The following is a 15,184-nucleotide window of genomic DNA, read 5'->3' on the forward strand; positions in this document are numbered from 1 at the left end:
TTTACTTTGAGATTTCTAAGTTTAAGTGCAGATTTAAAATCATAACAAGATATAATTCAATAGCTATGATACTGTTTAAATAAATGTGTCCTAAACTTCTGAAACATTGGTGGCTCATATTTTAGAGCATTCAATGAAATCTGGGAGAGAAATCAACATCAACAAAATCTGCATGTGTTTAAAAAAATTCAACCCCCCTTTGTAATCATTAACATTTAAAATTTAATCACAACATTTAACTGAGTTTCTGTTTTCACAGAAATACTTATTCAGATATAGACATCTACATTTTTATAAAAGTTACAGAGCTCAGAAAGTACCGCACAAAGGAATATATATTTAATCTAACGGGATTTCACATTCAACATTTATAGTGACATAACACTGGAAATGATTTCTTTGGCATTTGGAACTGTAATAACTTTGCATATGAAAATACACAAAGAGAGCAGTAAGTTTCATATCTTTCATACTCTATTCCTGCTTTCCTTTGTTTCAATCCGTCTGTATCCCTCTCTTTGTCCCTCTCCCAGCCGCACCCTCAGTAACCAGCAAAAGGACAGGATCAATAGGGTAATCATCACAGTGTCTCATTCCTCTGTTTGTTTTTCTAAAAAGAGCCTTGTTATTTCTAGTTCTTTACCTTGCACTTTGAAATTCCCCTTACAGCCCCGTCTGCCACATTGTGTGTGTGTGTGTGTGTGTGTGTGTGTGTGTGTACCGGGGTTGCGGGTGTGTTTGCCCATTAGTGAGAAGCATGCCAAGCCAAACCTGTTTGTTGGCAAGTGTGATGTTTCATTAATATAATTGTGTGGGGACAGATACCGTATAGTGTGTGTGTGTGTGTGTGTGTGTGTGTGTTTATGAGCAAGACAGAGCTGGAGTGAGTGAAACTTGCATTGCCAGACCTTCATTAATTTAACAGTGAGGAGACACACACAGATAGTGGGCAGACAGAGGGGCGACCCCTGCGTTATAAACAGACAACTCATAATGCAAACAGCGAGGAGAGCAGCCCAGCTGTCTATTGCTCAGGAGACAGACAAAATAGCCGCACATATAATTCGCTGCGGCATGAGGTCAACTACACTAAGAACCGCCACTTACGGTCTGTTGCAATTGTTGCCGTTTCCCACTCGTGTATATGTACATTTGCAAGAGGGCACATAATTATGCAATGTTGAGATAAAAATGCATACTTCAAGGGTGGAAGAATGGATTTCGCTTCCAGTATTTGCATAACAATGAAATGCTATGATAAAGATTTTTCAGTATAATCAAGGACATAGGTTTGATTTTAACATTGTGAGGACATGAAAGCAGCCCTCCAACCGTTTTTGCTTTTATTGTTGACTTTTGACCACAATTTCATGTCATATAAAATATTTATTTATGGTAGCCAACACACTCATAACTCATAGGGTTTTTATGTTAGCTTGTTCAATTGACGTTACACAATTTTGATTCATGTAAACGTACATTACAAATCAGCTTGAACAGAGATTGCTTAATAACTCTTGATAACATGGGGCTTAATTATTCGTAATTATGCAATGCATCATTTTATTGTAATATCATAAATTAATTGGGCCAATGATTATTCTGAAAGAAAACAAGCCCCGGGACACTGTAGTAATGCATGTCTGAACCTAATGCTTTGATTTCAGTGTTGTCTTCAGAAACAGTTTGCTTTGGACATTCAGGTTAACAACGTAAAAGGATTAGTTCACTCAAAAATGAAAACTACAAGAAATTAAGTTTTTCGAGGAACACATTCCAGGATTTTTCTCCTTATAGTGGACATCAATGGTGGCCGATGGACTGAAGGTTTCAAAAGGCTCTACACAATCCCAGCCGAGGAATAAGGGACATATCTAGCGGTCATTTTCTAAAAAAAAATATAAAATTTTATATACTTTTTAACCACAAATGCTTGTCTTGCACTAGGTTGACGTTATGTAATCAAATTTGAAACGTGTGATGTAGGCGGAGGAACTGACCCAGCGTTTACAACGCAAACGTGCAAAGAAAGTCAAACACCCTTTACAAAAAAAATCAATACAACTAGGGCTATTATTCGGAATTTTTGATATCGACACAAACACCAATACCTAGACTTCAATACTAGTCCCTGAACTATACTTTTTTCAATATCAATTTTAACAAGATTACATTATCCCGGAAAAACCTCGGTTTTATTTTTTCAGCTTGTTGACATTTTTACAGACTCGAACTCTCAAATCCTAAGCCACTTCACAAAGGAATAAAACAAGCACAAAGGAACAAAATGTAACCAACATAATAAATCAGTGCAAATAGTTTTAATAAAGTTCAAATAGTTTTCAGTTTCCACATGTTTTAGGCTATTTTTACACTACAAAGCTAATAAACACATGATTATGACAGTAAATGATTTGTATGTGATTTTTGTGAGATTCTGCCTATTTTCATAATAATACAGGGTGTTTTCACTAGAAATGTATCTGGCATAAACTAGTAGGTGTGTTCAACTTACAACAATGTCAGACGATTTTGAAGTTGGAGGAGAAAATGAGATCCAACCCATAACTCTTAAAAATAAAGGTGCTTCACCATGCCATAGAAGAACCCTTTTTGTCCAAATGGTTCCATAAAGAACCTTTAACATCTGAAGAACCTTTCTGTTTCATAGAAGGTTCTTTGTGGTGAAAACGTTCTTCTTTAAAGCATTGAATTCTTTAACCTTTGACTTGACGGTTCATTGTGCAACCAAAAATGGTTCTTCTATGGCATCACTGTGAAGAACCTTTTAAAGCACCTTTAATTTTAAGAGCGTACCTTTTTGAACTGGACTACACAGATGAAGAGCTAAGCGCACATGATGTTTCCAATGTTATTACGTAATGCGTGAAATCACAGACGTGCATCGCAGAGCTATAGTGCAAGAATTTTTTTTATTTATATTAGAAAATGACTAACTGTTTCACTAGATAAGACCCTTATTCTTCATTTGGGACCGTGTAAAGCTTTTTAAAGCTGCATTGAAACCGCAATTTGGACCTTCAACCCTCTGTTTTCAATTGAAGTCCACTATATGGAGAAAAATCCTTCAATGTTTTCCTGAAAAACCTTAATTTCTTTTCAACTAAAGAAAGAAAAGTTCAAGTTAAAAAGAACTAAACTTTTATCATTCTGTGCACATCTGTTTTAAACAATTATGTTCTGATGTCAATAGTATGATCCATTTCAGATTCTGTCGAAAATACAGTTGTGCTTACATGTAAATAAATTTGAATTATTTGATTGAAATTATTTCTAGAAACAACCCAAGATGTCGGTAGGAACATGTCTTTAGCATCCTTGTACTGAAGTACGATCAAATCTATTGATCTCAGTAACTCCAATAAAATGCAAACATCGTAATATAAGATTAGAGGTTTTTGCTAGAAAATCTTTGTGGAACAAATTAGCCCCAAAGAAACAGATGGTGGCATAGCAGTGGCTTTCCTCTGATGGCGCAAGTTTCTGCGACTAATTTAAATGCCAATGGCTTTTCTGAATGGGATAAATTAATTTAGCGTGCTTTAAATGTTGTAGGTTGAATTTCTCAGGCTTTTGGCTGCTGTGCTCCGTGAGGTTTCAAACTAATGATCCCCATCATGCAGACTCACTAATGATAATGAGGGGGTGTATCCAGCAGGTAAACAGGTGCGCAGTGAGGCTGGATACACGCACACACATACTAGCACAGCTTTCATATTCAGATTTGCGTGATTAGCAGGCAGATGGTGTGGCACCAGTCATCAGCCTCCACCAGAATCTGTATGTATGCCAGTCATGACACCAAATCAAGAGCTTTAAATAAACATAGTGAGTGTTGCGCCATAAACTCCGTCTGTGACTATGTGATCCTTCCTTCGCCTCTGGGGCATGTTCTCCATATTCTTTCTCCACCGTTTTGCATTTATTACACTTCCAACTCTCAGTTGTACTTGGCTCTTTTTTTAAGGGAATAGTTTTCTAAAAATAAAAAGACATTTGTAGTACTTTTCCTCATGACTTTCCAAACTTGTATGATGTCTTTTTTCTATAGAACACAAGAGGAAACTATTTAGCAAAATGTCCAAACTGTTCTTTTCAATAATGTTGTAATCAATGTGCTTGTAGTATATTTTAAGTCTTAGAACTTTATTTTAAAACAGTTTTCAAAATGTACTTGAGAGTAATATAATATCAACTGATTAAAAGGCAACTTTCAAGGTTACCCAAAAATGAGTAAAAAATTACTCACCCTCATGTCGTTCCAAACCTGTAAGACCTTCGTTCATCTTCAGAACACAAATTAAGATATATTTTGATTAAATCCAAGAGCTTTCTAAGGCCCTGATCACACCGAACGCGTCTTTTAGTTCTAAAAACGCGAGGCGCACAGCACTGCCTTGTTTGGTGACTTTTAATAAAAGAGCAGTGTTCTGCGGTTTTTTTATGTTGCTAAGCAACGACCAAAACTGCTGTCCTGTCAGTCAAATCAAAGGATTATAGCGCGAGCCCTCTAAAATCTTTGTTTTTTTCTGTTAAGTAAACTGTCATTTTAGCAGAAACCCTAAATAATACGGCTCCGGGTTACCCACGATAGACACCAAAGGTTTCTCCTCCTTTTCTGCAGTCTCCGGACTTTTTAAACAACGGTAAACTTTCGTCACCACAACAGAAGGCCCGCCTCTCCATTCATTCGATTGGACAATGGAAAAGAACGCGAATGACGTTGGCCGTTTTTCCGCTCAGAGTTGATTTTTTTTCAACTTCAGGCGCTCAGAGCGCTGCTGCAAAAACGCGAGGCGCAGCAGGCGGCGAAAACGCGAGGCACCCGGGGCGCATAAGCAGCGCGGAGAATGCTCACTGCCAACAGAAAACCATTCAAAAGAGGCGCCTCCAACTGCAAAAACGCGTTCGGTGTGATCGCGGCCTAACTCTGCATGGACAGCAGCACAACTGACACAATCAAGGCCCAGAAAAGTAATTAGCATTTCTGTAGTGTATTGAATGCATGGTCTTAATGGTTTGGAATGACATTAGGGTTAGTAATTAATAACAGAATTTTCATTAGTCGGTGAACTATCCCTTTAAAAGCAGAACACTTTTAAAAAGTGCACTTTGTAATAGTGTCAAATTACTATTTTTAATTTAAAGTACATTTTAAATAACTATATTTGAAAAATCCTTCTCATACTTTAAAGAAATAAAAACAAGTTTCAATAGAAACTTGTAAATATCTTTTAGAAACTTTTAGATATTACTGTAAAAAATACAGTGATTTTAATGGTAAAAAACTGTAAAAATACTACAGTAAAAACCTATTAATTGGTTAACGGTAAGTTCCCATACTATATATTGTGAAAATATTGTGTTTTTGGAAGTAAAAGAGAATGTATAATTTACAGTAAATAACCGTAAATTGACATTCCCAGAATTCCCTGTGCTACATTTCACATTTGATGTTTTTTTTGTTGAAATAACTGTTTCTTCTTATTTTTTTCTTATCAGTTTTGTACATTAGGGTTAAATAATCTAATGTTGTTAAATTAGTGTGTATTGCATTACTTCAGTTTCACATTTGTTACCGTGATGTGTTTAGTGTTTGTGTGAATGACACTGTGAGCACCTTCTATATATGTTAGTATTTGAAAGCTGCTTGTGATGAGTTTTGGTTTATTATGTGACTTTTCCACTGGTTTTGGTGGTTATCAGTGTATTAGAAAGTTACAAAACAGATTTCAGTACTTCTAGTTTCCAGTAATTTTTACAGATTTTTTTTTTTTTTTTTTACAGTGTACCTTACATTGTTAGTACTTTCGGCAGTGCACTTAAACTATACATCAACAACAAAAGAAGTAATTTTGAATTTGTCAAAAAAGCACTCTAAAGCTTATCTAATTGCATTAATATATTTTAAACTATAATACATTTTCATTTAATTGCAATCAACATGCAATTAAGTTCCTGAAAACATTACATTCAGTTCACACTGAAGTATATTATTAATTCAACAATAAGCACTCTTTGCACAATTACACTAAAGTGTCACTCTGAAGATTTTCAGAAATAACAGCTTGTGTTTCAGTCTGTTCCTAAAGCTTATTGGATGGTTTCAGATGACTTCACCTGCAATAAAAGTTTGCCTTACATCCCCTTTTGTTCTCTACGGAAGACAGTAAGTCCGGTTTGGAATGGCATGAGGTTAAGTAAATTATTTTATTTGCTATAAATTGAACTGTCCCTTTAACATAATTTGATTTCAAATCACCCCCTGTCACACCTACTGTCTCTGAGATCCCTCTAAGCAGTTCAGCCGTTTTCCCCTGTCAGTTCTAGTTCTCTTCCTCCAGAGACCCGTGAGTGTGTTGTCTGTCACTCATCCGGCACCCTCTGTCCATTCATAACCCTGTAACCTCTCGCTCCTTTTTTCTTCATCTTCCCTATCTATGCTGTCTGCGGCTTTCTCCTGTCTTTTCTCCCCCACATAATCTCTCCACTTCCTTTGAAAATGTTATTATTCTGGTCTCCGGAAATCTCTGTTGCTTTCAGGTGGGCGGCAAAGTGTTCTGCCGCCTCTGTCCTTTCAAATTTACCATTTATCTGTTTATTAATGAAAGAAATGAGAAACAGATTGAGAGACGAATACGAAATGTGCGTTTTAAGCAATAATCAAACGAATGAACGCACAATCACAGTCGGTAAGTGGTAATCCTAATGTGGCTAGTGTCCATTTACGCGCTTTTCAGTAGTGTTAAGTCAGCTAATTAATATTCATGAGCCAGGCTGATAAGCAATATAATGTCTCTGGTTAAATCAGAAAAAAAATGGATTTGAATTCTCTCTCTCACTGTTCAGCAGCTTCTGTCATGAAATTGTCAACACTGGGCATTGGCAACGTAAGTGCTGTACAACACCAAGTTAAATAGAACAAATTGTATCTCATTTCTCTGGAGGCCACTGCGCCGTTCGGCTAATCTTATCCGTCATTTATAGATGCCACATTCGTTCTTGTTGACAGACAAGAGCAGGGATTTGCTTTAAACGCGGAAATGCTTAAACAGCTCATCCACACGCCTGCCCTTTCCTTAACCGACCTCATCCTCCGCTCATAATCCTCCTTGTGTCCTTTTTACTTTCCGGCATTTCTCATCGTGGGGCGCCTAGCATGTTGAGAACAATTTTGGATGGTAATGAAAATGCTAATCGATTTCTTCCATCCCACTTATCATAATGTGCTCAGTGTTCTTATTGAAATGCAAATGAGTTTAGATCTCAATGTGAAAACACTTGAGTGAGAGAGTATTAATCAGCAGGCAATTATCAGTTTGTAATATTTAAAGCGTCATTGCTAACTTGCATCCGGAAATGTCAGTGCTTTGTTAATTGTACTTTTTAGCGAGAGAGAGACAGAGAAAAAACAGGTGGTTTTGGGGTAGAGTACCTCTCGTAGGTAACAGGAAATCCCTCGCAGTGCTGCTCCCATGGCTGTAGGAGAGGGAAGCTGGCAGATACAGAGAGAAAGAACACAGAGATGAAGTCTGCATTCGTCACTGGCTACATTCATACAATCAGTATTTTGCATTGATAACAGATGTGACTCTCAAATTGCCTTGTTCATACAACAGCAGACAAGAGCTGATTGAATGTCTGTAAGATCCCTGCTGTTCTTAATATGAGGAGGCAAAGTCACCATTTTTCAATGTAAATTTATGTTCCAGTTACATTTTATATTGACACTTTTTTCAGTGTAAATAAACATCACTTACACTATCAAGAAAACAACAGTCATTGTACTATAAAAACATCCTGTAAGTTTAAGAACTCAAAACCTTCTCATATAAGCTTATATTGAAGCCAATCTTAAAACCGTGGGTGAGTAGAGGCCAAAATGATTAAACACTAGTATTTTCAGCAGCTAAAAAATGGTTTTAAGTCAGTTGTTTCCATGTCTTGCTGTAGTGTGTCAGTAGGAAATATAAGTTTACTTTCCAAACATTCATTTTGCCATTAATTGTAATAATCCAGTGAGATTTTTGTTTGCACAAGGAGTCTGACAACAGCCAGTGCTCCACACAGAGATCTGGTCTCATCATCATTATCCTGTCTGTCTGGAATCACATAAAGAAACAGTATAAACTGAGACAGACTAAATCCAGAAGAACTGTGGCAACGTCTCTAAGATGCTTCAAGAAACCTGCCTGCAAAGCTACAGTACTGTTATAAGTATTAGACACTTGTGTGAAAATGCTGTAAAATGAGGATGCTGTCAAATATAATGCCATAAGTAGATTTTCTTTATTAATGAACTTCTATTAACTAAATTAAATCAACATTTGCTGTGTCCATCCTTTGCATTTAAAGCAGCTTTTGCCTTAGGTGCACTTGCGCAAAGTTTTTCAGGTAGCTTTGCAGGTAGGTTTCTTGAAGCATCTTGGAGACGTTGCAACAGTTCTTCTGGATTTAGTCTTTCTCAGTTTGTTCTGTTTCTTTATGTGATTCCAGACAGACTGGATAATGATGATGAGATCAGATCTCTGTGTGGAGCACTGGCTGTTGTCAGACTCAAAAATCTCACTGAATTATTACAATTAATGGCAAAACGAATGTTTGGAAATCTAAACCGATATTTCCTACTGACACACTACTGCAAAAGATAGAAGCAACTGACTTAAAACCATTTTTATCTGGTGAAAATACTAGTGTTCTAATAATTTTGGCCACCACTGTATTTTTCAGCTAATATTTCTGTTAATTTGCTAGTATTTACTTGTAGTTCTGTTATTTACCGTTTTGCAGTAAAAATGACAAATCACAGCATGATGGAGGCTGTGCCTTTTCTCATGTGACTTTACCCCCTTGATTTACAGTGTCACTTTAGAAAACATTATTGATTTTCTTTTTTTATTTGCATTTTTTTTATTTTTGTACTGTGAATCATTAAATTTTTTTGTGGGTAGGCATTCAGGCACCCTTGCCTCCTAAGTGCAAAAGCTCCTAGAATGAGCGAATAACCAAACTCAAGCTCCTTTTCTAATCTCATGATTAGCTGTGACTTCCTAAAGCTGATTAAAGTAAACAATAAATAACTCGGGAAGGTCTTATCACAATTGACACGTTACTTAATAAACACGTCGAGTCGAGTCCATCAATTTTAAATTAACCAACAGCAACAGGAATGCATTTATGGCAAGCCGTTTTAGCTTAAAATATACTAAACGTTACTCATCGTAATTGCATTTTTACTAGTAACAATTCAATTAAAGTGCTCTATAATTCATTTTTACTAGTAACAACGCCAATTAGAGAGCTCTCCAATTAAATTCTTACTAGTAACAATTCCAATTAGAGAGCTCTACAAATTAATTTTTACTAGTCATATGTCTCCATTAACTTCCATTCATTTTTAATTACAAAACTCTACAATTTAATTATTACTAGTAAGAATTACAATTAGAGAGCTCTACAATTGAATTCTTACTAGTAACAATTACAATTAAAGAGCTCTCTAATTCAGTTTTTACTAGTAAAAATGCAGTTACAGAGCTCTACAATTCAGTTTTACTAGTAAAAAAACACATTAAAGATATGTTTAATTGCAGAGCTCTGTAATTGAATTAAAGAGCTCTCTAATTCAGTTCTTACTTGTAACAATTGAATTAGAGAGCTCTCTAATCGGAATCTCTACTAGTAAAAAATGATTTAGGGAGCTCTCTAATTGTAATTCTTACTAGTAAAAATTCTGTTGTAGAGATCTGTAATTAAAAATGAATGGAAGTCAATGGAGACATGACTAGTAAAAATGTATTTGTAGAGCTCTCTAATTGGAATTGTTACTAGTAAGAATTGAATTAGAAAGCTCTCTAATTATAATTGTAACAAGTAAAAATTGATTTTGAGAGCTCTCTAATTGGTATTGTTACTAGTAGGAACTGAATTATAAAGCTCTCTAAATAAATTGTTACTAGTAAAAATGCAATTACGACGAGTAACGCTTAGTATATTTTAGGCTGAAACGGCTTGCCATATGCATTTTATTTCTAGCTGAGTGCACAGCGCAGCATTTGGGCTGTCCCAATTCTACAAAATATATAAAAGCAGCTCTGATGAAAGATAGATCTCAAAATAAGGTAATTGTGCAACACATGCAATTTAACCTATTGTATTTTGTTCATGCAACTTAGCTAGTTTTAATTTAAATGGGAAAAAAATAATCATATCAAACATTTCAACTTCAATTCAATTCAATTTACCATCAGTACAAACACTTTATCTATCGTCCCTGCCATGTTTTGTCACTAACACACCCCCAAACTTTGGGCTCAAAGATAATCCCTCTCATGCAAATCATAAATGCACCATTAGTCTTAGTCTAGAAAGTATGTTCATCTACGTTTTTTAAATTATATATCATTTATATACATTTATATGTTATATTATATTATCTAAGCTAAAAATGTTCAAATTAAACATTTCCTTTTCTTTATGTTTTCAGCAGTGTTGGCCAAATTCAGAAGTGAAGAATTGGTTGCCTGTGAATTCATTTAATATGAATTTAAATTAAATAAAAAATCAATACAAGTAATGCATTGTAGAAAATTAAGTTTTCATCAGCTCTAGCTATCTATCAACAGCACCAACTGGTGAAGATTAGCTAGAATAAGCTTATATTAAGTACAGTCGTTTATCACAATGACCTTTCTTTTACGACAGTCACTATTCTCACAGACTCAAACAGATTGTGTGTGTATGTGTGTCTTACAGGTGGTGGATGTTCTAAACAGGTGTAGAAACGTTTCGTCTGGTCTGGTTTCACACGTCGGAGGGCCACACGAGACTCTCCAATAAACTCATTGTGAGTCAGCTTATCCTCATCGCACACAGATAACCTGAGAAAAACAACAACAATATGAAAAAGAAAGTGAGAGAGTTATTCAATTATACTGGAAGGAGAGCACAGATAAACATGAAAGTTATAAATGCAGTATGGGTGAATGTGATAAAAAGTCAATAAAAATACCTTCCACAGAGCAGCGAAAGCTGGAAATGGCTCAGACAGAAATGTATATTTATGAATGGGATTAGGATGATATTTCTGGCTCTGACGGTTTGGTCGGAAGTAGGCGTCTGCTCTTTTTTTTTTTCAAAGGTTTGCTTGCGTGTTTGCAGGGCCGACACCCTCCTCTGCTCCTGTACTCTTTCTTGGAGATAAACGGCTAAATGACTTTTCTCTGACTACTGTCACCCCGCCATTGAAAAGAAGGGCAAGTTTGAAAACACCAGCAGTCCCAGCTCCAGGTTGCCAGGGGATACTGTTCATTTATATCACGAGCACACAGGTAATTTTCTGTGGATAATCGCAGGATAAACCTGAGTGCTGTAGCAGTCACTCCACCTCTTGTGAGGATCCTTGGAGATGATGGAGCCAAAGAGCGTCTTTCAGTGCTGCCAAAATATTCAGCCTAAATATATGCCGACTTGCCAAGATGCGCACAACAGTAAACGTACCCAGAAACCTGATCATTCCTGAAGGTTCATAAGCGACAGGAATGTCTGCTAAGCAGACATAGTTTCTGTCACACACCTACACACCTACTGTCGAAGCAAGATATGCAGGCTACTGTCAAATCTCTGCTCTCCGAGAGGAGAATTTGATAGAAATATCCAGAATAGATACACAGCCCACTTGGAGACACCAATAAAGAGAGATTCAAGAATCTCAAGCACAGATGTCTTCACTAACCTCAGAGTTTTCCTGTGCATGTCCTCCTCTGTGATGCCAACGTATGTGAGAGTCTCATTCCAAACAGGATTTAGAGAATTGCGTACAGTTTTGGTTTTCAGTTTATTAGCCTGTGGGTATAAAACATTTAGAATAAATGAATAAATAAAGAGTTAATATTGTATCTTAAAATTTTAATCCTCTAATACCGTACAACCACACACACAAACACACACACACACACACACACACACACACACACACACACACACACACACACACACACACACACACACACTACCGTTAAAAATGTAGGGTTAGTAGAATTTAGGATTTTTTTCAAATCATATTCTTTATTTAGCAAAAATGCATTCAAGTAAAGAAATGAAAAGTTTTACAAAAGATTTCAGATAAATGCTGTTCTTTTTATGCTAATAAGTGCAAGTTTACATCTCACAATTCTGACTTTTTAACAAGAGAATTCAAAGAAATGAAGTCAGAATTACAAGATATAAACTCTCAAATCTGACTTTTTTTCTCAGAATCGCATGATATAAACTCGCAATTACGAGTTATAGTCAGAATTGCCAGAATTAAACTCACACTGAGTTTATATCTTGTAATTCTGACTTTATAACCCACAATTGCAAGTCAGAATTGTGAGATATAAACTCGCAATTCTAAAAACATGTCTTTTCCCCTTCAAAACTGGACTTGCAATTGCAAGTTTTTAAAAAAAGTCCGAATAAAAAAAGTCCAAATTGCAAGATATAAACTTGCATTTGCAAGAAAAAAGTCATTGCAAGTTTTTGTCTCACAGTCCTGACTTTATTTCTTACAGTTTACATCACACAATTCTGACTTTTGTTACGTGCAATTGCAAGATTATATCACACAATCATTCATATCTCACAATTCTGAAAAAAGGGAAGAATTGTGAGTTTGCCTTACCAGCCCCAAAGTTTTGAATAGTAGTATATACAGTTGAAGTCAAAAGTACATACAGCTTGCAGAATCTGCAAATTATTTTACCAATATAAGAGGGATCATACAAAATGCATGTTATTTTTATTTAGTACTGAGCTGAATAAGATATTTCGCATAAAATACATTTACATATAGTCCACAAGAGAAAATGAATAGTTGAATTAATAAAAATGACCCTGTTCAAAAGTTTACATTCACTTAATTCTTAATACTGTGTTGTTACCTGAATGATCCACAGCTGTGTTTTTATGTTTTTTTTGTTTAGTGATAGTTGTTCATGAGGCCCTTGTTTGTCCTGAACAGTTAAACTGTTCTTCAGGAAAGTCTGTCAGTACTCACAGACTTGTTGATCTGTCTTATGTTGGTAAAATAATGAACAATTTGCAGATTCTGCAAGGTGTATGTAAACTTGTGACTTTATTTGTATACTGTATAAATCCTATAAAATATTTTGAGTAGTAGTTGTTTCTGAAATAAAAGTAGTTGTATTTTAGAGGTATTTAGTGTCATCACTTTGTCATGTTTCCATAAAAAAATAACCACAGTATGGCCAAAAATATGTGGAAACTCTTTTCTAATTTATGTTTTTGGCTAGACTCCTTAATGCCACTGACGGCATTTTTTGTGACAGTTAGGGGAGCGTGCTTTTCTGTTCCAGCATGATAATACTGTGCACAAAGCAAGACCTATAATGAAATGGCGTAGAAAAACGTGACAGGCACAAAGCCCAGACTAGACTCTCAATGAACACTACTGGAATGAATTGAAACGCAGACTATCAGTCAGGCCCCATCACCCAACATCAATGCCTCTCTGATGCTCTTGTGTCTGAATGAGAGCAACTCTCAGCATCCCATTCAAGATCATCTCCCTAAAAATTTCCATAGTTTTGAAAGTAAATGTTCAACAAGCACATATGGATTTGGTGTTTGAGTGTTTCTGTGTATTTTTAGCCATACAGTGTATAAAAAGGACACTCATGTAGGTCAAAAGTCATGTTTTTTCACCCCTGAATGGTTAAAATGCCTTATAAAACTCGATCCACTAGTGAACTTGCATCAAAGGTTTAAATGCTCCAAACAAGATCTAAACTCACCCACCTTACATGCTCCCGGCAGAAGATGAAGTTTCACATAAGGGTCTGACAGGCCATTAAAATCCATAGGTTTCAGACCCTAAACCAAAAACAACTTATTAGACAAGATCTTCTGAATTAAAAATACAAAGAAACAACTGTACCTAGCCATGTTGAAATAGAACAAACTGCTAAAGAGTAAATCACCTGCAGGTTTTAAAGTGTAAGTCATGAATAGGTGTGAGTGTGTAGTGGACTGCAGAGGTGTGAGACAGACATTACCTTGGCTCTGATGATGGTACAGTGGAGTGAACTGGTTGCCTTCTCATACCTCAGTTCAAATTCTAACGTCCCCAGTGCAGCTACACAATAATAGAAATGATAATATAAATGTTAATAACATCTATACCATAAAACCTGACAGAAAGCAGATTAAAGAATCCATTATGGAGTACAATTATCAGGCATGCATATCTGACAGATGGTAAGATGGATAGCAACATGGCAAATTGCAATATTAAGCCTGTGCAATTTATACTGCCAATGCAAAGCACAGTCTTAATATTGCACAATTATTATCATAATAATTCAAATATAATTTTTCCAGGCACTCTAAGGAAAAACCAAAAACTAGGTAAATTAGGTAATATGACAAAATACCTAGCTATGTAGTCCTGCAAGGCATATACCAAGTAGCTTGTTCATTTGTGGGCTGAAATTAGCGTATTATATTAAAATCAATAAAATACCTATTATATTCCATTCCATGCATGTAACTTTCAAGATGTTAATGTGAACTGCTCCATCGTTATTTTGTCCTAGAATCACATTTGTTGTAACTATGCACTAAAAAAGGTAAGTCTCCACTTTCTATTCCAAACCTAACTTGGTTTTTGAGGAAATGGCCTGTTAAGATTCATTTTCAGTTTTTTTTTGACATTTGGAGTTGGATATTTATTTAAACATAGGCTATCCACCTTACCCTTCAGTATAAGGCTATGGGCAAGACTTCTGGTTTATTAGCTGCTATAGAGTGTTTTCACGTTGCACATTGTGGTGGCACTGAATGTAAATAATGCCATTGAACCGAATGTAACTTGTGCATAGGCTTGGCAGAAAACCAAAGACAGTAAAGTAATTCACTATGTCGGGATAAGAAATAGAAGGAAGAATTGTTGGGTCGTCAGTCCGCAACAAAGGAGGCAGATCATACGGACATTTACCACCTATTACAGGGCTCGACGATATGGACTGCCCTGTGGATTAATGCTCCAAAATGTCATTTGTGTGTCAACATTACATTATTATTATATCTAGTCTGTATAAAGCCATTAAAAGAGGGCATAAGTGCTGAAGACAGACATAAAGAGCAGAAAATACTGTAGCAG

The 15,184-nt window shown here is 35.8% G+C and overlaps 1 protein-coding gene across 1 annotated transcript in view; it reads right to left on the bottom strand.

The window, feature by feature from the left end:
• Window positions 1-15,184, bottom strand: part of doc2a (double C2-like domains, alpha) — a 44,426-nt gene that overhangs the window by 14,307 nt on the left and 14,935 nt on the right. Inside the window, exons 3-7 of the mRNA XM_073833359.1 lie at window positions 14,079-14,158; window positions 13,822-13,896; window positions 11,756-11,865; window positions 10,775-10,901; window positions 7,457-7,516 (exon numbers count right to left, since the gene is read on the bottom strand). Of these exons, the coding sequence (XP_073689460.1) occupies window positions 7,457-7,516; window positions 10,775-10,901; window positions 11,756-11,865; window positions 13,822-13,896; window positions 14,079-14,158 (452 nt within the window). The remainder of the gene's footprint in view (window positions 1-7,456; window positions 7,517-10,774; window positions 10,902-11,755; window positions 11,866-13,821; window positions 13,897-14,078; window positions 14,159-15,184) is intronic.

This window comes from Garra rufa, chromosome 1, assembly GCF_049309525.1.
Source record: "Garra rufa chromosome 1, GarRuf1.0, whole genome shotgun sequence".
Classification (NCBI taxonomy): domain Eukaryota; kingdom Metazoa; phylum Chordata; class Actinopteri; order Cypriniformes; family Cyprinidae; genus Garra; species Garra rufa.